The sequence below is a fragment of the Platalea leucorodia genome (genome assembly GCF_965183815.1).
Source record: "Platalea leucorodia genome assembly, chromosome: 4".
NCBI lineage: Eukaryota > Metazoa > Chordata > Aves > Pelecaniformes > Threskiornithidae > Platalea > Platalea leucorodia.
Window position 1 is genome coordinate 68,184,360 of NC_138826.1, and position 25,159 is coordinate 68,209,518.

The window sequence follows — 25,159 nt, forward strand, 5'->3', positions numbered from 1 at the left end:
GTACAGAATTATCTGGAGACTGATACCCTTGAAGAGCTGCAGCTACTCACAAACAAGGAAGAACTGATGGATGACATAAAGGCCAAGGGCAGCCTTGGCTGCAGTGAGCGTGAGACTGCAGAGTTTCAGATCCTGGGAGGAGCGAACAAGACAAAGAACAGAATTACAACCATGGACTTCAGATGAGCAGATTTCAGGGACCTGCTTGGCAGGATCTGTGGGAAATTGCCCTGGAGAGCAGAGGCCCAGAAAAGCTGGCTAATCTTCAAGGGCAGCCGCCTCAGAGCATAAGAACGATCCTTTACAATGTTCAGACAGTTGAGCAACTGTGGCAGAAGGCCAGCATGGATGAACATGGTGCTCCTGAGTGAACTCAAACACAAAAAGGAAGCATACAGAAGATGGAAACTGAGACCAGCTACTTGGAAGGAACACAAAGATATTGCTTGCATGTAGGAATGAAGTCAGGAAAGCCAAAGTTCAGTTGGAGCTGAAATTAGTTTGGGAGGTGAAGGGCAACAGGAAAGGTTTCTGTAAGTACATCGATAGCAAAAGGAAGGCTAAGGAGAATGTGGGCTTATTGCTCAGCGGGCTGGGGAACTAGTGACAAGAGACATAGAAAAGGCCATTTTTACTAGCAAGACTTGTCCTCTGGCCTCCCAGGTCGCTGAGCTCCTAGCAGAGTCTGTGGGAGTGAGGCAGCACCCACAGAAGAGGGAGTTCAGGATCACTTAACCCACTTGGACATATGCAAATCCATGGGACCGGACAGGATGCCTCTGGAGGTGCTGAAGGTTCTGCCTGGCTGATCTCACTGTGAAGCTGCTGTCTATAACCTTCAAAAAGTCACGACACTTGAGAGAGGTTCCTCATGACTGGAAAAAGGCAGACATCACACTTGTCTTCAAGGAGGTCAAGGAGGATGATCTCACCTCAGTCCCTGGGAAGGTTATGGAGCAAAATGTCTTAGAAGCCATTTCTAAAGCACATGAAGGATAAGAAGGTGACTGGGGGCAGCCAGCATAGGTTTTCCAAGGGCAGATCATTCCTGACCAACTTTTCTGTGTTGAGCTGACTGGTACTGTGGACAAGGGGAGGGCAGTGGATGTTCTATACCTTGATTTCAGCAAGGCCTTTGACAGAGTCTCCCTTTGTCTCATCACCAAGTTGGTGACATATGGGCTGGAGAAGGTAGGTGGAAAATTGGCTGGACTGCCAGAATCAGAGAGCTGTGATCAGCAAAGTCCAGCTGTTGACCACTAACTAGTGGAGGTCCCACAGGAATCCGTACTGTGACCAATACTTTTTAATGCCACCTGGATGATGGGCAGGGTGCACTCTTGGCAAGTTTGTGAACAACACGAAATTGGGCGGAGCAGTCAACATGCTGGAGGGCAGGGCTTCTCTTCAGACAAACCTGGACAAGCTGGAGAAGTGAGCTGATGGGAACCACATAAACCTGGAGAGGTTGTGGAACCCCCATCCTTGGAGGAGTTCAAGACTCGACTGGACACAGCCCTCAGCAACCTGATCTAATTAGTCCTGTTTTGAGCCAGGGTCTGGACTAGATTATATGATTCTATAATTCTATGATAATTCATTGGATTTTATAAATCTGTTCCCACTCTTGGTATCCAGCTACAAAGGGACAAATTATGAAATTCTTATGAAGAGTAAGGTCTCACTCCATACACAAAGTTTTGCTAACTCTAACGGAGATAAATTGAATAATGCAAGAACTGGTTCCTAAAATTAATAAAATGCGGTGTCTATAACTCTAGTGAAAAGAACCAGTTGCTCCTTCTTATCAGGCTGCAACAAGTTTTCTAAAGCATCAATAACACTGTCAGCTACACTCACTGTACTAAAACCCAACAGATTCAGTTTGTGAAAAGTGATTAAGAAGTTTTACTAAAACATTAAAAATAGCGATGAAAAGCCATGCTTCTAATGTTATAGGATCTACTCCCTACAAGCCAATAGAAGGAAGACAACATTTTCCTCTTATTGTTGTTTAAAAGAAAAGGGACATTAGGAGTGACTGTGAAGGTCCTCATCTCCCCCTTCTTTATGTTTGTAGTGAACATCAGCAGAAATCACCAGATGACCCTGAGGAAAGAAGAACATGTAAAATTACCTTAAATTTCAGACGGACATATTCAGGGTCAGTACTCTGGGACTAGATCTCATGGTAAGCCCCTCAGCAGGGCAGGAGACAAGAGTGGCTTTATGCCTCCTGAACTGTAGTTAACTTTATGGTAGGAATGGGCTTTGATGTAAGTTAATACAACCCTCCAAAAGGCTGAGTAACACTTACCGCAGAGACACTCAGGTTGCCTATGACCCTTCCTAAAGAATAATCATAGTGAGGCCACACACTCAGTGCTCCTAAGGCCTGCTGGGGATAGCAGAGTTGTCCTTGTGTTGTCCCCATGCTGGCATACCCCAAAGGGCAAATGGACCCTTTATAACCTACAACTGCTAGAGGTGGGGGGGTGGAGGGCTCATTCTTGATCCAGAGTTTGGATTTTGTATCTAGTGTATAGTTAAAGCTTTACTATTAGCAACATTTAGATCTACCCAACTCAGGAACACACACAAATGTGCAGGCCTGAAAAAGAAGCAATATTCTTTACCAAGAAACCAGGCTTCTTACCTGATTCATTTTTATTACAGGTCCAGTCAGGGTAGTGTGGGCCAAGTTAAGAAGAGGAAATCCTTTTCCTAGTTTATCTTTAGAAAGGACAAATATAAATACATTTGAATGTAATAATAAAATACACTTCAGAAGCATCTTTCTCAAGGACCTCAGTTTGTTTTAGCAATTTCCCTTTAATCAGCCGTCCTTGTGCCTCTCAAGGGAGCCATTATTCATATTTGCTAAAAAGCAAAAAATCCTGTGAAAAAGTTGCATACAAACCTCTTACAGTCTCTCAGCTGTCTGACACTGAGATCTGACTGCCTTTGCTCCTCTCCAGATATCTGCCCCACAAGATCTGGTTTCTGCTTTTTCCCACTCTGACTTATTCTCTGTCTTCCATTCATTTTCTTCCCTACCGGATCCTCTAATCCTGGTGGTCCCTCTTATTCTCATCTATCCCTGCTTTCCTGGATCAAGCCCCAGCTTTATTCCTATTTGCTTTTCCAAACATCTGACTTTTGCATCCCTCCCTTTCATTCTCTTTCCTTTCTCCTCATCGATAGCTCACTCCCTTCCTCAGCAGTATCCTCACCTCTGTTTACCTCATAGGCACCTTCTGTACTCTTCCACCTGCTTCTTTCCACCTTCACCTCTTTCTTCATCATCCCTTACCCTCTGCATCCCACTGTGATGATTTTCTACTTTGTCCTGCCTGTGGCAGCAGGTGAAGCACAAAGGTAGAGGGAGGTGATATAGATGCTACCCCGAAGCCCCAAGATGCAAGTGTACTTCTGTGCTTCCCCAGTCTGGGCCATTCTCTGGTCGTGGTTTGATTCTGTGTCAGGACAAGACTCGAGTATGTCTCAGCTCTGCTGCCACACTGCATCCAGTGAAAAGGAAACCCAAGCCCAGTGTTTATAAGGGAGCCAAGACTTGGTCTGTCCCAGCCCCTGATCCAGGTGACTGAGGGACCAGGACTGAAGTCCAGCACAGAGTAGACTTGTCCAAGTGTAGCCAAATGGACAGAAAACCTCCTATAACACAGTCTTTAAAGTTGGGCACTCTCTTTTATGGTTTCAGTCTTGCTTTCCCACCAATTGTGCTCAGGAACTGGCCATAATCCTTACCATTGATTACTGGGATCACTGCACTCCGTAAAGCGTAAGACAGAAAGTTCTCCACCAGTGACGTCTGCTGTGAGGGGAAAAACACATTTGGTGATTATTGCCTGATGCCTGTGGGATTGCAGCTTGGTGGGGGAGATGGAGGGTTAGAATTGGAATGACATGCAAAAAGCTCAGAACAGAGCTTGGCAGAGAAAACCTCAGGTAAAAAAGATCTTTTTTGGTTTAGGTTGCAGCTGAACAATGTAAAATATACATGCCAAAGAGGTGTCAATTTTTCTCAAAATAAGTTAAATTGAAGTCTTTTTTTTCCTCTATGTTAAGCATCTGGGTTGAACCTTAACTTTAGGAATGAAATCTGTTCAAGCCCATTTCAGCTGCCAGGACTCAGTTCTCGGAAGTGAACTGTTCTCTGGGTAGCAAGAACCACCCTGTCCTGGTGCTCTGTCTTATGCCACCGTGATTAGTGTCCTCCTTCCTTCACTTAAAGATGTAGGCTGGGCTGAGCTGCTGCAGACTGGCACTGACCATTTCTCAGTCTACAGTGAATGATCTAAGCAGTGGCATGGTGTTTCTTTTATTCCCTATTTTTGAACCCCCTTTTATGATATTTGGTTGAAGTCATTCAAGATAATTCCTGAAACTGAGCTTAAGCCTGATTTTGTATTTGCTCCAACTGCGACGCCTACTCAATCCAGCTGTGAATTCAGGCTGGCTGTCAGAAACAGCTAGAAGAGGTGCTAGCCCCATGCCTGCCATTGTGCTGCTGGATACAGAAGTGAGCAGAATCAACTATGACGGCTTGCTAGGTCATGCAGACCCAGGCAGACATTTCTCTTTGTTTCAATTAATGTTACACGGTAATAACTCCACAACATTTCGAACCTCTGATGAGAAAAAAAAACAACACTCCAAGAGGTATTTCCTCTTACTAGAAAGAAAAAGTGAAGCAGAGAATATACTATTTCAAAGCAGAAAGAGCAGTGACAGATGATATCCCCAAGACAGACCAAGAATTGTCCAGCAACATGTTCAGATGGATTTCTTTTCTCTCTGAAGGTCTCAGCTACCTTTCCTAGGTACTGAAACCATCAACTTACTTACCTCAGAGAAGCCAAGAGCGGAGTGCAGCAGGGAGAACTGGAACCTGAGGAAAAGAAGTAAAAGAAGAGCATTCACTAGAAAGTTATGCACACTGCTTGAAGATTCATTTGTGGAATTTCATACTGATTTCATGCTGATTCACACATTTAACTTTGCCAAAGACTCTTTGATTCCCAACAGCGTTTAATCAAAACTGGCACAACTACAAATGAATTCTATAATCACTGGGATCTTTCTGATACTAATCTCTTCCTACAGTCATGTGTAGTCCCGGGCTGTGACTATAAGACTTGGGAAATAATTTTTTTCTGGAATTGCCATTTCCTGTAATGGCTGAACTACACATTGTTCATTATGATTTGAATAAACTCATATCCATTCCTAACCATTATGACTTCCTAACTTTTTCCACTGATGCCTGTAATGCATCCTCAGATCACTGTAAATATAATCCTGGGGCAAAACAACATTTTGAAGAACAGAACACATTCTTGTGTCAAAAGCTCTAAGTGAGTGGCACCATTAGTTCTTAAACTTACACTGACAGGCTCTGATCACTCTAAGTCCTCTTTTCCTGTTAAAAAGGTCCAGTGACCAAAACTAAGAAAAGGCTGCTCACATTTTTCTTTAATGAAAATGTAATAGGTTAAAAAATATCATATATTCTGGAATTCTGCCCCAACTTGGAGTATAGAGCTAACAAGAAGAAACACCAATGTGGTGTTTACTCGCCTGAAAGTCTGTGCTTCTGCCCGCCTGGTGCATTAGGGAGAAAGGGGCTGTAAACCCAGCCCAGCTTGAAGTGTGAATAAAATTTGTTGTAAGACAGCAGATAACACCTGTAACTGTAGATAACCACAAAACCAGCAAGATCTAAGCAAAATCTAAAAAGCTCTGAGCTTTGCTTCAAACCACAGACACCTTGCTAGTCTCATTTGTTTGATGGCACAGTGTCTGCTGTTGCAATATATGCTATATAGTCTCACTTTTGCCTTCCCCTCACTGTGAAGGCACACAAAGAGCTAGTTACAGTGGTCCAGTGCAGTGTTTGCACTCTGGTAGTTCTGTTTATGATTCTCAGACATGGCATGGCAGGAACATTTAGAGGGTTTTGAATAAACTACTGAACTTCATTCTCCAACATCAGCACAGACTGAAACAGATGCCTTTAAGATAACCAATAAATTGAACATTGTCATCTGGAAAGGTATTTAACCTACCGAAAGGGGTAGTATCATGTTGCACAAGAGATATGGTTATTTCACAATGTCATTATATTTCATCTGCAAGATTTAGACCAACCAGTCAAAAGTATCTTAGAGCCCCTGTAAGAAAGAAGGGAACTAATTTTCTTTTCCTCATGGTGAAACAAGCACTGTCAGGCTGACACAATGAAGTTCTGTTGTGTCCTAATGTTGGGATCATTAATGTTGCTTTCTGAATTTTCCTTGGTTACCTCTTCAGAAGTAATGAGATAATCAACTTCTGTTTGGTTATTGTCAAATTGGCTCTGGTACTGGCTGTCTGCAGGGAAAAAAACAAAACAGTCTTCTGTGACTGTATACACAGATAGATACTGTCTTAGATACAGGCACAAATGCAATTGCTTTTGTGATTGGAAACACAATGTCTAAACTTTTTATTTGGTCAGTACATGTAGATAGTGAAATAATTTGTGAATTTTCTGCTTTCTGCCAGCAACTGAGATTGTGTGAGTGAAGTCATTATACTGCCCTGATTGCCTCCTTATCATTAGGATCATTTAAGTCCTTGCATGGCTGACATAATTGGTTCACTTTCAACCTAATGAAAAGATGTCTGGGGACATAATGAACTATTTTATAACAAACCAGTTAGGAAGACTGGGCATCAGATAATCACATTTTTATATATTACAATTTATTCTTGAATAATCACTCAACCTCCCACATGGAAAAAAGGGCTTTCATAAGCAGCTCTCTACACCTGCCTATTAAATTCTACAATATGTGGTGCATGTTTCTTCCCTGTGAAATGCAACAGTACAGTATGCATATTTGTGGCAGACCAGTATATGCTATTTTATGCTGATCTCTATGATCTTCAAAGGATCTGGAAGGTTACTGTGTGATTTGTTCAGCCCCAGCACTGAATGTTATCTTCTAGCTCATGTTACTTACTAGATTCCCTGTAAAGATGTACTGGGTCGTTGAATTTGGCAGAACAGCAAACACTTTTACACAGCCAGTGATCTGTAGGATGCATATGTCTGCATTTAAACTGACCGCAGGTGGTGATGTAGCCATCAGCTTCAGGAGCACTGGGCATGCTGTTGTGTAACTCAGAGCAATCTGTGGAATTTCAAAGAGGAAAAAAACATTGAATGCAGAGTTAAGCTTTTCTTAAGCTACAGTTTCTGCAGCTGCATCATAATCAGGTGCTATATACCAATCTTCTTTTTAATTAACCTACATTAAAAATACTTCATTTTAATTACACCAACTGAAATGAGGAAATTAGCATTGCATATACTCTGATTTTCAGAGACCATAAAACAAATGATGAAGTTTTAGACCCACTGATACTGAACATATATAGAGAAATAACTTAAAGGTTGTTCCTGAAAAATGTATTTCAAGAGGAGGAGATTAGCACTGCACATTAAAGAAATGAGGGAAATGAGTGATTCCAGTAAAAAAAAAAAATGACCTTGACAATATAAAGAATTTGGAAAGGAGGCAGCCTTCCAAAAGAGACAATCTTTTGAAAAATAGAGAAACTCCTGGAAGACAAAACTTTAGTTTGCAATGCCACAGATTCCAAATTTCATAATTTTATAGTAAAAGTTGCCATATTAGAGATTTTTAAAGCATCTCATAGTATCTTAATTTCCTGCATCACATTTATAAACTTAGCTACTCATAACTATTACTTCCCATTGTATATAATCTCGAGTAGTCATAAATCAGGTATCTTTGCATAGAGAAGTCAGGCTACCAATAGCACAGATACCACTACCCTGAACAGGAATAAAAGGAGACTGATCTCACAGATGTCTACCACTTAGTCTTTATAACTGTTTCAGAGACTGAGACCAAATCCAGCACTTAGCGGGGTAGAGAACGACTAAAGACTAGTGTGATAAAGTTAGGAAGAACATAGAGTTATGATGGGGTAGACATGTATGTTTGAATCTTGCACTAATCATAAACCAGCTCAGTTTCCTTGTCTCCTCTAAACTTTTGTAAATGAGCTAGTACACCGATAATATCCATAAGAAACATTAGCTACTGCTCTTTCTTAAAAGGTCTGTACAAGTAAAAGTACCCACCTCAGGAACAAAACCTTTGAACAAGGCGGTATTTACGTTAAAAGTAGTAGCAAGCTGTAAACAAACGAAATAAATTAGATCATTATATCAGCTTGAAAATGAGGTTTTCCTTGGGAAAAAAACATATCCTGTTTACTTTAGTTTTAGATAATCCATGTTTTAATTTAGTATTTCCTTGCCCCAGAATGATTCCTAGGGAACCCACAGTACTCTGTGGGACAAAAGAGAGACAGATTTCTCATGGATATATTTCAGAAGCACGTACCAGTGAACAAGCATTATTCTTTGAAAGAACAGATGTGGCATCCTGCTTACTTCCTGCCTTTGGGACTTTCTTAGATGAAATATACCGAATCTGTCAGAAGTAGGACTCAAAAATCTCATTTGCCCTTTTGCTGCTGACCACTGTGATGATGTTTGTCAGTGCCATTTGTGTCACCAATTTTTATAAAGACCCTCTTAGCACTGTTCGGGTTAGCGAAACTTCTTGGAAACTCTGACTACTAATGCCAGCATGGAAAAAGGATTTCTGAGAGAAGTCTTGCGTGTTCTTCCCCACAGCTGAAAGCTTAGCTTCTTTGTACCTGCTTCTTGCCTCATTTTGCTGCTCTGTTAAATCTGAGGGTTTATTCTAGCTCTCAACACACAGCCAATACATTTGCTGTGGGCCTCTATGCAGCAGACTGTGGCTTCAGTACACTTTTTCCTGTCTTGCCCTTTCCTTTCCTATGGGGAATCCATTCAGAGAAAAGCTTTTTTTGGTTCTTTCTGCCTCTCCTTGCACACCAACTCTGTGATGTTCATATCTGTCATTCATTGCCTAGAGCTGCCAAGAAGTTCAGACTTAGGTCTGAGGGAGGCTTTGACCATTTTAAATGATGACATACAGAATGAATGTCATGAATCCCTCCTACAAGTGGTAGAAGTGTGACCCAAATCTCTGTGAAATGGCAAACATAATGTGTTAGTCTCCTTTGCTGACTATCCATAACGCTGATATTTGTAATTCTATTACATGCAAATTGTACTCACCTCTTCAGAGATGGTGATGTTAAAGGCCCCTGCTCTGTAGTAAGCCAGTGAAGCAGACTTAAGAAAATAACTGGAGACTCCCAGGTATAGCATGGAATCAGCCTGGTTTGGGAGAGCAAACGGAGCTGGCACAAAGGGGGGGTCTGTGTGATTTCCTACTGGATAGACTGTGCCCTGCAAAGAGTCATTATCAAGTATTTCTAGTTGTAAACATTTGTATCTGTCAGAATGCATTAGCAGTGGTTGAACAGAAAGAGTTCTTTCTAATCTGAAGAAAAGCTCGACATTAAAGAAAATTTGAAATAAGCAGATAAGTTTGTGATATGCCTTGAAAATCAGCAAATTCAAGTTCTTTTGGAAAAATACAGGAATCACAGAGAAAATCTGGCCTCCATCCTTTCAAAATTTGAATTTGAGCATTCAAGTGAGTATTCTGAACTGCAGCTATGAGACACAAAAAAAAATCCTGTGGACCACAGTTTTCTTTCTCTTGTGGCAAAGACACATTTTTAAATTTAATTCTAGGGGTGACATTTCAAGAAAATCTTCAGGGACACCCCAAAAGCACTGGAAGTTGCTTAGCACAGGGACATAAAGGAGCCTTTTATACCACCTAACTCTTAGCCCTGGTCCACCTGCCAGTCCCCCAAGACCTAGTTTGGGTTCGGCACAGGTGTGGGACCTTGGTTCAGTTATACTAAGAAAATAATTCTTAAAATGTGAGAGGGTATGTGAGCTCAGGCCATGTAAGACAAGAAAAGTAAGAACAGACAGTAAGCAGTGTAATTACTGACACTAATGGTTAGTAGCTGAAAGATTCAACAGGAAAAATACTGACATGGAAAGGTATAAAACCCTAAGAAAAAAGTTGAGAGTTGGAAGATGGCAATTCATAACCATCAAGAATCAGCCTGTTCCAAGGAGTACTGAAAACCAGTAACTTCCTTAACTGATTAATAACTGACTTACAAAGACTCGTCTGGTATCCCATCCGGGTGTCGGCATGTTAAAGCTTAGCCTGTAAGTTCTGGTTAGCTATAGTAGCTGGTAAATAATTGCTTAGTACTTTTAAGCTATGGATATCCTGCTTGCAGAGTGTTTTTGTGGGTGGTAAAAGTTACTTGAACAAAATAACCAAGAGGGAGAGTTCCAACCACAGCTCGAGCACATCTTTCTTAACTGAAGTCAGTTCTGAGAACCATGGGGATGCTCTGAATTACAAGGACTGTTGAAGCTGCTGGAAAAGCTGGGCGTTGCTGAGATATCTCTTGCCGACAAAGGTGAAAAATAGATAAGAAAGGAACTGCTGTGTGCTGCTCAAGGACTGTCTGTGAGAATTGTTTTTTTGGGGTGTGACCTGTACATATACAAGATGCTGAGTCATCTCAAAACAAATGCTTTGGATTGCAATCACACTGTTAGCCATCATGGATTATGTATCACTGGTAACAGGTGAAGACCAAGTAGCAGTGGAAAAGCTGTATAGCTAAAGAAAACCTTTATGGTGTTTATAAAGCACATCTGAAGGGTTTCAACTCTGAAATAATTTAATTCTAAATAATAGCTTGGTTAATTAACAAATGCAGTTAATTTATTAAATAAACAATCGTATCTGGTTTCCAAAATAGCTCTTGACCAAAATGTCCAAATGTCTTATTGTTTTTCTAATTAAATATTGGAAAGGCTGAGTAAGACTGTAGTGAAAGAAAATTAATCAACACAAAAGAGAATCAGAAAGGTCTTAGAAAGCACACTGATATTAAAGACAAATTACCTTCAAATCCAAGTTAATGTGTGATTTGAAGACTGCTGGAGAACTAACTAGGGAATAGTCTATTTGTGCAAAGGCATCAATCTGGCTTAAGACTAGAAGAATGATGGACAAAAACAAAACAGCCATTATTAAAAAAACACATCACAAACAGGTATTGTTTAGTTAAAGGCAAAGGCATTATAGAAATGATGAATATGAAGAAGAAAATTAAAAAAAAAAACTTGTTATAAGGGAAAAAGTGAGAGTATTCCCTTTGGAAAAGTCACCAATTCCTCCTGGTTTAGGCCTTGTTCTCCTGTTGTTCACAACTGAATACACTCCTCAGAAACCTCTCCCATGCAGTGAGAGAAGGAGTATCTAGGGCAGAGTCCCCTTTTTTGTTATGTGTTTGCACAAGAGAACTGAACTCTCCTATATGATTAGTGAAATACTGGTAAATACTACTAAATACTGTGAAAGATGACATATTAGCACATTTTACGCATATCAGTGTTGAAGACAAGGGATGCTTGTTCACAACAATAGAGGGCACTTTATCAGACAGTGTGACTGAAGACTTTTTCTGAAAGGCACTCGCATGCAGCTTCAGTCTGGTTGTTATTTGTGATTGGACTGTAGGGTCTGTTCATACTGTATAAAAATCAGATGTGTTTAAAGAGAAATGGTGAATTCACACAGGGATTATGAACTCCTGAATACGACAGCACAGCTTGGAGTGCCCTTGAGCCTGAAGTGTTTAGGTATGTGCTGCATAAGAAATTGTTCTTGATGACCATGATTTTCAGTAATATTTGCCACTGCTTGGCACATGGCAGGTATAGGCCATTTTAGGAAAAACAGAAGTCTACTTACTCTGCTTCTGAATAGCAGACCAGACAATAGAAATATCCACAATGCAAGTGATGAGTGGGAACAAACTATCTGACCTGAATTATATGACTTAGGTGAATTAAATGAATTCGAATTGGCAAAAACTACATATATTCTTAGTCTTGGAAAAAACCAACAACCAAAAAAAGCAAAAAAAAAAAAAAAAAAAAAGAAAAGCTGTGAGATTTATTATAGAAGTGAAAATCTTATATATATATATATATATGCTTTTTGGAGACAGATATCCATTGTCTTCATGTCTCTGCAAGAGCGACACAGGAATTGTTACTGGTGTGAAGAGAAGCATGCTTAGTGTGACACTGTCTTCCTGCAGCATCCTGTTATCTCACTGAACTCAAGCTCAAAACAAGATGTGCTAAGTTTACAAGATCTTACAGGGATGTTTGCTAGCTCTTTAGTGGATTACTGCTAACTCAGGTTTTCTTATGTCCACAGTACCAAGATCAGCACAAAAATGTTCATCTCAAAAATCTAAGGAAATAACACAGGTCAGCTACAACAGACTGAAAGATTACTTGCTATGGACAGAGAAGAAATCTGAATATTGTATATAAGGTGCGTGCAGGAGATTTCTAGGTTGGACTCTGGATTAGGTTAAGGTACAAAGCAATGGCTGTATTTTTCTTCCTTCACTTTTTTAGTACCATGAACACAGGAATGGTTTGGCATCTAATAAAAAAGGCTACAATTTGAGCACTGTGAAAATTACTTAACAAACAGCTGTTATCAACAACTCACCCTTATGCTTTCTTAGCTGTGCATCCATCATTTGGATTTTGTATTTGATATTTAGGCATAGCTATATGAAGAGAGAGACAAGTCAGTAATGTAAGGGCTGTATTTCAACTCCTCCCTTCACTAGCTGAAACTGTCTTTGCAAACTTACATTTTTATCCAATTTGGTGTGAATGGGCTTCTCAAGATAACCAGATAGAAAGCTGTAGATCCAGCTAGAGGAAAGGAAATGAACACAATGACTTTTTACCACGGATTGAAATCTTTGAAATATAAAATCTGGCAGACTGGGACATCAATGTCATTTATATTAATGAGATGCGATTACAGTGATATTGGCAGACTGTGCAGTTGCCTGTTTTTATTAATTTGTGAGTCTCAGACAAATGCTAGGAGTTCTGAGTCTCATAAGAGTTATTTAGAAGGCAATCTGCAAAGTAGTGAATGTTCATGTTAATGTGTTGATAAAGAATACTCAATTAGCCACATTTTGTCTTTGAGTAAGACAAAAAAAAATTCTAGAAAATCAAAATGAGGAGAACTACAAGCATTGTTTCATATTTTCTTTTTAAAGTTTTATTCTGAAATTGTAGGTCAGCTTGTCAAAAGGCATAATCAGTCTAGACCATCTTCATATCTGCAAACCTCCATTTTCAATCTTGTATTCTTTAATATGCCCAAATAGCATTTTTTTCATATGCAATATGTTTAGTCAGCTCATTTGCTGGCATATGCACAAAGAAGTGTAGATTAACCACACTTCACACACTCAGGAAAGGAGCCTGGTTTTGAAAACAGACCTTTAAAAATCTATTTTCATAGCCTTCAATAGTTAGTTGTATCCTGTAACTGGATCCCTGGAAGTCAAAATTTGAAAAGTGGCCCTTATGCTACAAACCCTGCTACTTCCCACAGAGTAATTAGAAAATCTACTGTACATACCTAGATCCTCCATTTAACTTGACTTTTACACTATTAATGCTCAGCTGGCAATTGTGTAGCAGCATGGACAAGCGCCCTGTGCTATCCCTTGACACTTTGAAGATAACGGCAATAAACAGTCCTGAGATGGACACAGTAATTCCTCCTTGGTCTTTGCTGCTCAGAGAAAAAAAACAAACTCAGTCAAGGAAACATCTGCTTTAAGGGAACAATTTAAGAAACTACCTGTAAATCAAGTTTGAAAGGCCTTTTTGCTTCTATCATATAGAATGAAGAATGCGTTTTCTAGAGATTAAAGTAGATTAGGGACATGCATGCTATTCAAAACCAGATTATATACATGAGTTTCCAGGACATGAATTTTCCAGTGTCGTGCAGGATTTGACAAGTTTTCAAAAATGTGACAATTTCACAGCAGCACAAGACATTCCAGTCCTTCATGACAGATCACCCTGAAGGCCTCTGGGACTGCAGCAGCAGAAGCCAGTTAGCTAATAAATATATAACCCAGTGGTTCTCAACTTTGTAATTGTTCCACTTTCCTCTTTCCTGTAACAATTTTCAATGACCCTTTAAAAAGTATACATTCCTCCATTCTTTGTCCTGCCCCAAACCCATTCATTCCATCTCCTTTCTGTAAAAATCCCTTCTAAGACCCCAACAAAAATATCCCTATGCCTAAATTCCAGCAAATTTAGGTATTAGGAGTACGCTTAGGAGTTGTAGAAGCTGTAGAACAACCAAGCAGGATACAGATTGCTGACGGATGTTAGAATAGCCTTATAAAAACCTCATTTACCATAACAGAACTGGCACCAAAAGCATCACTTTTCACCCCTTCATCCTGATTACTCACATTTTCTTTTCCCAGGCATTACTACAGTGGCTGCACCACACTACAGAGAAAGAGCCCAGCCCAATATGAAGCTCAAATCATGAGTCTCTCAGCTTTCCTCTTTATTTTTCAGGCTAAGCAAAAATCCTGGGGAAAGAGGTTGTAATCCTGAAAGATCTTAACCCAGCCCCAAACCATAGACTACCCCTGACCACACCAGTGAGTAGTATTACCGGTCACAAAGTCCCTCCTACCACCACTGCCATTTTCAACCCCACCTTTCAGTCTGTATACATGCATCAAGTGGCTATCTGGAGGAAGCATCACTCTTCAGACCTTCATTTTCCAGTCCCTAACCAAACCCCCATCCCACAAGCCATTAGGAAAAACATTTTCCCAGGGAGGGTTGTGCAGCATTGGGACAGGTTACTTGGAGAGGTTGTGGCATCACCATCCTTGGCTAAACAACACTACTAGACAGCTGACCTGATTTAGTCTGGTGACGGCTCTGTTTTGAGCAGGAGGCCGGAAAAAATGACTTCCAGAGATCCTTCCGACCTAGGTTTACCCATACTTCAGTGACAAGGACCATCACAAAAGGACCTCAGCCCTCCTCCTCCCTTTTTGGGCTGCTTGGGAGATGGGGAGAAGCCCAGCTACTTAAGTCCTCTGTTCCTGCACCCTTCTATCTGCTCTTCTTCAGGAGGAATCCTGATTCACTGAGGCAGGGTGTCAGCTCCAGGCCTCCAGGAGCAAAGGGCCTGCTAGGAGATTTTGTGACTGGCAGAGTGCTCTGGGACAAAGTGGAGAGGAGGGCTACAGTGAGAGCTGGAAATGCAGGGATGACACTATCACAACTAAAAAGCTGTGATAAGACCCATGTTACTGACTCTGGAAACAGCCCAGGAGGGGTGGGTTGTCAATGGTCTCCCTTGGAAAGCTCATTTTCAGCTCGCCCCTCTTAGTCTGCTGTGCTGAAAGCAACATGTAGGACTAGGGAATGGAGGGGATGAAGAGTAGGGCATATTCTGGATCTGTCTAAGCCTACAGCCATTCACAAAACATCACGTTGAACAAAGCAGCACACATTTGAGCCTTCTGCTCCTCAAAAAGGCAAGAAAAACCCTTCACCCCCTAAACTCCACCAAAGCTGGCTTTGACCACCTCCACCACGATCTGCTCTGCCCTGCCAAATCCTGCATACCAGCTCCCTGCCTCCCTTTCTGTCTGTGAAGTCTTTGGAGTTTTATACATCTGGGGTCTCTCCAGATTATGCCCAGGCATTTATCTTTCAGCAAGAGGGAGAGGCGGTTTCTTGTTTAGGAACAGCTGAATTGCCCTGCTGACGACAGTATCCTTTTCCTTACAATACTGGTATGACGGAAGGAACAACAGACAGGTTGGGGGCACAGTGACAGCAGTCTCCAGCCACCAGTACTGAGACTGAATGCAGAACTACATGTCCATGCTCCTCTGAAATCAGGACATGCTGTGAAACTTGCAGCCTGGTGATCCACCTTGCTATACTACCTGGCTCACAAACAGAGCAACACCTACTGCTGTTACCAGTTACTCCATTAACTCAAATTGTAGAGATTAGCACCTTGCAAACTTTTCTGATAACCCAGAAGTTTTAGCCCTCCCCCTGCCCCCAAGAAAATCTAGAATATTGTATTAAAATTCTATAGCAAAAATGCTGAGATAAAAAAGTGGAAAAATCAGTATGCAATCATGTAATTAAAGACAATCTCATACTGCACAGGCAGTATGACTGCTAAGTCAGCTTCCCATTGTGACCTGAATTCTGGAGTTTCCGAAGTTCTGAATGTTTGGCATTGTGACAGTGCCCTTCCTTTAAAAGGAATACTTGGAAGAAAATATACACTGTACCAGCAAATAGATAATTAGCTACAGAGTCAACCTTCCAGTTATACTGTACGAAGAAAGTAACAAATGTGGCCATTGCAAACTCTGGTCTTGAATATTCATGTAATATCATGTAATATACAGTCTGGACAAATTGAGCATGCTGACAGATGTCTGACTGATAGTTCCCCAAAAGACAACCTGTGGGGTAGAATAATTAAAAAAAAAAAGAAAAAGTATTAGTTGGCAGAGGATGTTTCCTTCTTAAGACGTTTATTCCAATAGATTGTTGTTAAATGATAAAGCATATCTGACCTGAAAAATAATAATTACCAACTAGATTTCTGAATTTCATTTGCAATGCTTCTCCCAGAACTGTCCCCCGTGCCTGCATTGCACCGTACAATACTTACAGCAGCCACGCATTCATTCTCCAGTCTGCCCTGATCGTAGCAGAAGCATGTGCCACCGACAGACTAATGCCCGTGCCAGGAATAAAGGAAGCAGAGGTTTCTGGGAAATCTACAGCATTAACTCTGAGCCTACAGAATACAGAAAGGGGGATATTAGGCTGCATGTCAAAAGAGTAAAAAGGACTTGTGATCACCACAAAACCTTCTGCTATAAAAGGCAAAGTCTATGCTTTGGTAAAAGAATTCCTCAGAAATGACTGACCCTTGTATATTTTAGGAAAGAAAAGACACCTGTACCATTACACTTAGTAGCATCCTTGGAAAAAGAATTCATGATATCTGCCCAGGGAAAAAAAGATGCTTGGCCAAAACAAAAACCTCCCCTTGGGAGAAAAACAAACTCCTTAAAGTGAAATGTGCTTGCTGGGGGAAAATAAGTCTGTATGTTAAACTCAGATGCTACATCCATAAATAAATCCATATTGTCTGAATGTTAGCATTTGCTGAAGAACATCAAAGTTTCTCTTTCCCCATTCTGTATCATCCCCTCCCTTGCCTCAGCAAAGGGCTCTGGAGAGGATCCATTTTTCTAAACAAAATCTTCCCTGAAGATTTCCCTCCCAAAATAAATGTTTCTGATACTCAAGGATATTGTCTTGCAAATGGGTGTGTTGAATTGAGCTGAACATTGTAAAGATATCAGCGATAATCTTATCATGTAGTACACATTCCTCATTGTTTCCTGATATCTGGCAGCGATCTCTGAAACAACTGCCTTTAATCTACTTTCCCCAGGGCAGAGGGCACCAGCTACTTTTAGTGAAAATGACCATAATTGTCCAATAACACCTTGGGCAGCAGTAAGGCTGCCTTTAGTAATCTTGTTTGCAGTGAGCTAAAACCAGATTATCCACTGGGAAGATGGCCAATTTGAAGAATGGAAAATGGGAGTTGGCAGAATGAATTGGGGTTTTGAAGATCATATAATAATTCAGGTTGGAATGGGACCTCAGGAGATTTTCTGGTTCAACCCCCTACTCAAAGCTGGGCCGACTCAGGGGCCCTGCCCACTTCAGTCTTGAACACCTCCAAGGATGGAGATTCCCCAGCCTCTTTGGGCCCTTGTTCTGGTGCTCCCTAGCATTTTTTCCTAACTTCTAATCAGAATTTTTCTTGAGGTAACTTATGTCTGTTGCCCATGATCCTTTCACTGTGTACCTCCAGGAAGAATGTGGCTCCATATTCTCTATAATCACCATCCAGCAGACAGTGGAGGACATGCAATAAGACACACGAACGTCCACCCCATAGTCTTTTCTTCTCTGGACTGTCCAAACACAGCTCTCTCAGATGTGCAGGGATTAAGGTTGCAAGGATGGTATAATATAATAGAAATGCTGATTTACCATTGTAAATCCATTCAAAAAGATTCTGGAAAAAAATCATCTTCCTGCCACCTCAGCCCAGATACACCATCCCCCTGCACACATTTTCATCTTAATGCTTTGTCAGCTTTTTCTCATCAAACACAAACAAATTAATTTCACTGCTACAGGTCCTTCAGAGTAGCAGACTGTTAATAACACTGATTCTTCCCTCTTTCCCACCCATTTCCCCTGCTGTGTCATAGCCATGCTTACACCTGCCTTGCCCCAAACTCTGAGACAAACCAACTGAAAAAAACAGCCAAGGTGCTCCTTCAGAAGCTTTCTAAAGCTCATCTCTGAGTGTGGTAGAAGGAAGTACTTATAAAACAAATCAGTGTTTGGGCAGTGGGAGCAGAGTTAGATGAACCATTAAAATTTTACACTGAACAATAACAAAAAAGGCTGCATGATTATGCAGTAACAATATATTGATTATGCAGTAACAATATAATAAGATGTTTCATCCTAAAACTTTGAAATGTATATTTCCTTTACTTACTTTGAAATTACATAGTTGACTTTAACAATGGAGAAACTCTCCTGCCCACTCCAGCTTGGGAAGGTCTCTTTCAATACTGCTTGCTTCAGGAGCTCCATCCCGACCTTCCTGCCTACAAGGGGACAGAGGAAAGCACATGACTTGCAGATTGGATTCAGGCACCCAAAGGTCCAGATATACTGCCAAATAATTTAACCACTTTTAACATAGTTTATAAAAACTTTTGATTCTTAAAGCCTTACCTAGACCTCCTTCCAACTACTTATACACCCTTTTATAACTTCTGTTAGCCTCACATACAAATCATTTAACCAAGATCATCTCGTCTCGGAGTTGTATTTTATATTCTAGAATTCTTGTCAGGTTCTGAAACCTTCACTTCACTGACAATGTGGAAAGCCTTGGGAAACATTTGGTCATCACCTTTACCTCAGATTGTCTCACACCTGTTGAATGAAAAAGCCAGTTAAGAAGTAGCAAGATGACTTCTATATGTAGTGTTTACTTACGGAAAAAGTGCAATACATGCATCTGAAATGCTGGTATGTCAAATGCGGAACTATCTGGATTGTTGCTTGTGTACAGGAAATTGTTTGAGGTTTAAAGACAATCCTTTTAAATGTTTTCTTCTCGTTTTTTTCTGAGTATATATGTTTTGCCACTGCACCTTATCCATTACAGCATGCTGCAGATCTCTGACTTCTTTCCTTACCGTCTCTCCTTGCTTTAAGGAATCCCTATTTTCTTGAATGCTTCAGTGCTACTTGTGCATTAATAATACACACAGACCCTATCATCAACAAACAGAACATCTTTAAATCCCAAATTCCTTGTGTCTTCCTTCTTTCTGCTCATCTTTGATGAAGACACTGCTAAAACTTTAATACTGAATGATGTCCTGCTTTCAGATATTTTTAGCATGAGTTTCTTTAGCTTTTGGCCTCAGAGTTGCTGAATACAAAATATCTATTTTTTTCTCCCCCAGACTTCAATGTATTAAAAAAGGAAAGAATTGAAATCAATGATAACTCAACATTGGAATATCTTTTTATAAAATGCATCTTTTATGAAGGAGAGGTAAGTTATGATTCCCTGGGAATTCCAGCCTCCAAAGCAAAATATGGGCTCTGACTGAAATAACTTAAAGCTCTCTTACAACTGTCAGTGAAGGCAGCCAGTGATCCCAGGTGGAATTTCTCTCAAGGTTCTTGCAGCAGGCAAGAAGCACGCAGGCAGGATCTATTGCCTCTGCCTTCAAGTCTCATATTAAGGGAAAAGACATGACAGGCACCATGCTCTTCAAATACAAGAAATACCTTTGGGAGGTGCACAGTTAATGTCTGTTCTTACTACTAAGGCAGGGGTGTGCAAACTTAGTCTGTTTGTTCAGCATTTGAAGGCTGTGCGGAATGTCACAAAAACAGCTGGGCTCACACTAAGAAATACCAGGCTGAATTCTCATTTCTAAAGGCATGAGAGATCCCTAGGGAGTGATTTCTCCTGTGTGTCATAAAAAGATATGGAGATCGGTTCTGTTTTGGGTGACTGATGCTTGCCCTGCACTTCTCAACTCCTCAAAAGCCTTTAAAACAATGCTCATACAGAGAAATAAGTGGACCTGATCCTTGCTTTCATCTCAAAGGCATAAATCCTGAGCTTCTACTTTTCATCTCACAAGTCCATTGTTTACCTGTCAGCATGTTCAGTACATAAATGACGATTAATCCTTAGCATGACCCAGCCTTTGTTGAATTTGTGCCTTGTTAACCTTTATTATTAATATTAATTCTGTGAACAATTGAAATTATACTGTGTGCCCTCCACACCCACGGAGTCTTAGGTAAGAGACAGTGAAAGTTAGCATGAATAGAAAGAGTAAGGAAAATGTATTGTGGAAATTGCTGATATTCTGTTAAGGGGCAGAATTATGGCAGACAGTTACTAGATTTTTTTGAAAGAATGGCAAATGTAGATGCTATCCCGCACCAAGTGGAGGAATGAGAGTGAAGGCGTGCAGCTACGTGGCTGTTCCAAAATTGTAAGCTTTTTTTCAAATTATGTCTTATTATCTTCAATTAAATATTGCACTTTCAATCAGGTTTTTGACACTTTTAAGAAAGGAGCAATTACATGACAATTTCATTCTGGTTCTAAGAAAGTAGATCGATATGAGGAATGTAGTAGAAACACTGTTGGACCGTAGGAGAATGCAATCAGCAACGCAAGGATAAACTCACACCTGGGGTGCACAAAAAGGAAGGAAATAAGTGAGAGAAGAGACAAAGGGTGTTCCTGGTGTGAGGTGACAAAAGGAATTTATTCTATTTCAATATTTAAGGAGCTTGTTTCTACATTGCACCTTTATTAAGGAACTACATTCTGTGCATAGAGTATTTATCATAAATTAACTTCTGGCAATGTTAGACATACCATAGTCCAGCCCCTTCTTAGTAATCCTCACTTTAAGACCAGGATTAGCCTCAAGCTGCAAGGACAGCCAACACAGCAGGAAAGAATACCATGTCTTTAGCATCTTCTCACCTTTGTCACAGGGACCTGTTAACGACATTTACGATGCAAACGTGATCATAAATGATGCATACCATGAGTTGCAAAAAATCTGTATCCATCACTTCCCTCAGTGAAACTGGGACAAGGGTGGGTGGTCAAGAGAGGTTTAGCCAGTCATTTTACTGCATGAAGCATTAAACGTGGTAGCAGATAGAGATTTCCGATTACTTGGATAGCACTTTGGTAGGTGTTAGCTGTTGGTGAGACTGAATGGTTCTGCTCCACTACTCTAGGCTTTCCGAACACCCATGTCTTGGCTGGTTTATTTTACCTTCTGTCCTACCTCCTGCAGAGTGAACAAGACAGGGCAATCCCAGCCAAGGAGGAGCAGGTCTGTCCTCCAGCAAAATACAGTAGACCTCCCTACAAAACTTGCCTCCCTGTTACACACAAACCTCTGACTTAATCCAATCACTGATACATGACATCGTTGACTAAATCAGGTCACATAAGAAGGGAATGCAATGGCAAACTGAAAGCACACATGAAAATTACATGGTGATCACATGGGAGTAGAGAAGGGTGTCCTGGCACAAGCCTGCAGCACAGTGTCTTTGAGTGCAAAGCAAGACTGTGAGCCACTGCATGGTGGGATATAACCACATGACAGATTCACAAAAGCTGTGACAAATTATTTCTTTCTGTTACACCTTCCTAGTACAAAACTAAGGTTTCTTTGTTCAAAATTCTTGCATTCATCCTGATTTTCCCTACCAATGACAGCCACTGCTCAGTTTCCTAGATATAACAATACTGTTTCTCAAGACAACTTCAAGTCTTCCCAGTGCTGCATTAGGAAATTATTAGGGACCTATGGTAACTTTACTCTGGCCTTACCACTGAAGGTCCTTTTCTAACATATCTGATTGTGATCATGGTACCTGCCTATGTACAAAACTATGCTAATTAATAAGTAGCAAAAAGGTCTTACTAGTTTCCCAGGTATTCCAGCCTATAAGGTCATTCCTGGATTTCTAACAAGTACCATATTGTCTTGGACAATTCATTCCATAATCTGACAAAAAACATATACATGCATTTAAAAAACCCACAAACCCTCCCCTCCACCAAAAAACCCCCAAACCCATGACCCTTTGGTAGTCTTACTTCTGCGTTGGAATTAATATTATCAGGTCAGCCTCTAAATGGTTGCAAATCCAAGATCTACCCAGTACCTCATAAAATATTGCTCTTCGGTGGCTTTCTGAACTATAAGACAGACAAAATGCATTATCAATATTGCCCTGATATCAGTTCTCTGAGGAATCCTTACAAAGCTACCCCAAGATACTATGCAAGAAAAAGTGGTTGCAGCGAAAAAACATTCTGAAAACATAACCCACATTGTGACAAATTTTGAAAATCCCCCTTTTAATTAGTTGCTTCATCTCTAGTTCTTATGCCCTTTTGGTTTTCTCTATTTTAAGCAACTCAAAATAAATAATTACTTTAAGGTAGCAGTGTTATATTATGCAGAAGAGCCAGCTGGAGTCACAAATTTTAAACTTTTTCCAAAAAGTGTCCCAGCTGTTCCTGCAAACATGCCACTTTCCATCCTGATTGTTAAGGGTCAATTAAAAATCAATATAAAACCAGAAAGACAGATTCTTCTATCATTAAAGTACACAGATACTTACTAGATATTTATCTAGCAGGATTGCTAGAAGCATTGATGCAGCTGAGGTACCTCATTCTCATTCATTTTCATTCCTATTGAGGAACAGAAAACAGCAATCTTAGTCACTGCCGTGCTTTGTAGTTAATATGTTCTTGTTTGGACCTTAAGTGTATGCCAGGTGAGAAGCTGAAAGAACAAACAACTGAAATGCCATGGCAGTAAAACATGGTATCATTTCATATTGCTTTCTCAAACCAACAAGGCTGATATTCTTGGTTTCTTTTGCACTCCAAGGCTGATATTCTTGGTTTCATCAAAGCCCCAAGCCTCTGTCAGATGCTAGGATTGATTGTACAAGGTTGGTCAGATGACTGAGACAGATAGAGCTAAGGAGATGGAAATTGTCAGCTCCCTGATAGTCTAAATCAGAGCTGCCAATTGCATTGTTGATGACAATAGATGGCAGACAAATTGCTCTGATTTTTATCTTCAGTAACTGAGCATGCATCAAGCAATTCCTCGATGTAAATTATTCTCTTAATTCTTTTGTCTTCTCAGAGATAGTGTATTCAAGTAAGTTAAGTAGAGGAAAAAGATGAAAACCTCCTTTGTTTCAGTCTGTGTACCTGTCTCACTCTAATGAAGTACTCTACTTACCAGTCTGTAGATACCACATTTGGTCTCTCCTTTGTGAACAGTCTGCAAAAACTTTAAATAAAACTCGCAATAAAGATTACAGCTGAAATCTGCCTAAGAACTAAGAAAGCTTCTGATGCAAAAACAAAGTCACTAACATTGTCTCGTACAGGTTTAACACAGCCATAAAAACACACTATCTTAAACTGACCAACCTCCAAAATAGGATAGAATACCTCTGAAAAAGAATTTTGTCCTTGTCTTGCCTTGGTCCTACACAAAACTCTCCGCTTGCAGCCCACAAAAGAATTTCTTTCACTTCCAAAAATTCAGAAAAGAAACCTCAGTAGTTAACAAACACAAGACAAACAGTTCTCAAATATGGTAGCAAATATAGTGTCTACCCAACCTGAAGTCCAGAAAGAGCACTTTAGTTTCATAAATATCTCTGCTGTTATCACAGAACTGGGACTGGATTTTTCAGTTTCTTGCTTGCTCCAGTTATTCTGCAGCATGCTCAAGAACAGGTAGGCTTTCCGCAGCTCACTCAACAATGTCAAATCAAAAAGGACTCAATAGATTCAAGATTTTAACCCTTCCTATACACTGATATTCCATATGGAAAATCACCTCCGAGGGAAAAGGAATACAAAATTTATATGGTTGATAGAAGAGATATATTGGCAGGAATGCTTAAAGAAACCAGCAAATGATACAGACAGGAGTTTGCCAGATGACATAAAAGCAGGTGATCTCCACCTCTCCATTGGAAATACCCATGGAAAAACTCCAGTAAGTTCCTGTTCAGGGTTTCCTCCATTCAGTGTGGAAAACAATGCTATCCACTTCCCAACTCATGAGGCAGCAGGCGATCTAGCTCAATGAAATCTTCAAACAGAATCCATAGGAGGCAACAGCCACCCCTGCCCCCACCGGTTATATGTGTGAGTAGGTCTGGGACACCCCCCGCCCCCCCCCCCCCCCCCCAGTCTTTTGGAGGCCTTGCAAAGGCACTGTGTTACTACAGCTTTTCCTGAGCATGGCTTGCCTACTGATGCCCTTCATAAAGGCTTGCAAAGCCATGGAGCAGAGTTGCCAGAGAACTAATAATCTGTGCCAGGCTGCAAAATAAATAACATAGCTGCAATGCCTACATAGAATCCGTTAACAATGGATAACTATGTTGGGAGGCAGTTGTCTGATGAACTGATGGAAAAAAACACTTCCCACTGTGTGGATCCATTGAATTCATGTTGCTGACCTCTGTAACTACCCTATCCTAGCACCCAAGCCAGGACTAATAAGTTCATTTTTACCGAAGTCCATTTAGCAAAAAACCCTCAGTGTTCTTCTTCTAGCTCTGCACTGCACACTGCCCTCACAGCTAAGAACTGTAAGGGTGCTCTTAAGCTGGTCCCCAAGAGACAAGGGAAGAGCAAGAAATATTGAGACCTTGAACAGAAATGCACCAGGCATTATTTGTCTGGGATCTGCCCAGATTCAGACCTGAGTCCCTCATTTGTGTAAGTCTGTTCTAAGCTTTCTTTGCTGCTTTTCTTCCAGTTGTTTGGCTCACTCATTAGTCTCTTGCACAACCATCCAGTTACTTTCATGGAGCTGACAGCAGCATGAGGCACTCTCTCAACCTGTGCAGCCCCTACCCTGGTTTTATATAAATTGCAGTCCTGTAAGAAGTCACCATGGATTCCTAGAAGGTAGATGCAGTAATCTCACTAAGAAA

At 40.6% G+C, this 25,159-nt stretch overlaps 1 protein-coding gene across 1 annotated transcript; it reads right to left on the reverse strand.

The window, feature by feature from the left end:
* Window positions 1-2,031: 2,031 nt before the first annotated feature.
* LOC309589725 (BPI fold-containing family C protein-like) lies at window positions 2,032-21,126 on the reverse strand (the record flags this gene model as incomplete). Its single annotated transcript, XM_082310202.1, has 15 exons — window positions 2,032-2,109; window positions 2,657-2,733; window positions 3,769-3,832; window positions 4,870-4,912; window positions 6,326-6,393; window positions 7,029-7,199; window positions 8,180-8,233; window positions 9,212-9,385; window positions 10,986-11,077; window positions 12,615-12,675; window positions 12,763-12,826; window positions 13,554-13,709; window positions 16,668-16,796; window positions 18,594-18,705; window positions 21,024-21,126. 15 exons carry the CDS (start codon window positions 21,124-21,126, stop codon window positions 2,032-2,034), a joined length of 1,446 nt encoding a protein of 481 aa, XP_082166328.1.
* Between the last annotated feature and the right edge of the window lie 4,033 nt (window positions 21,127-25,159).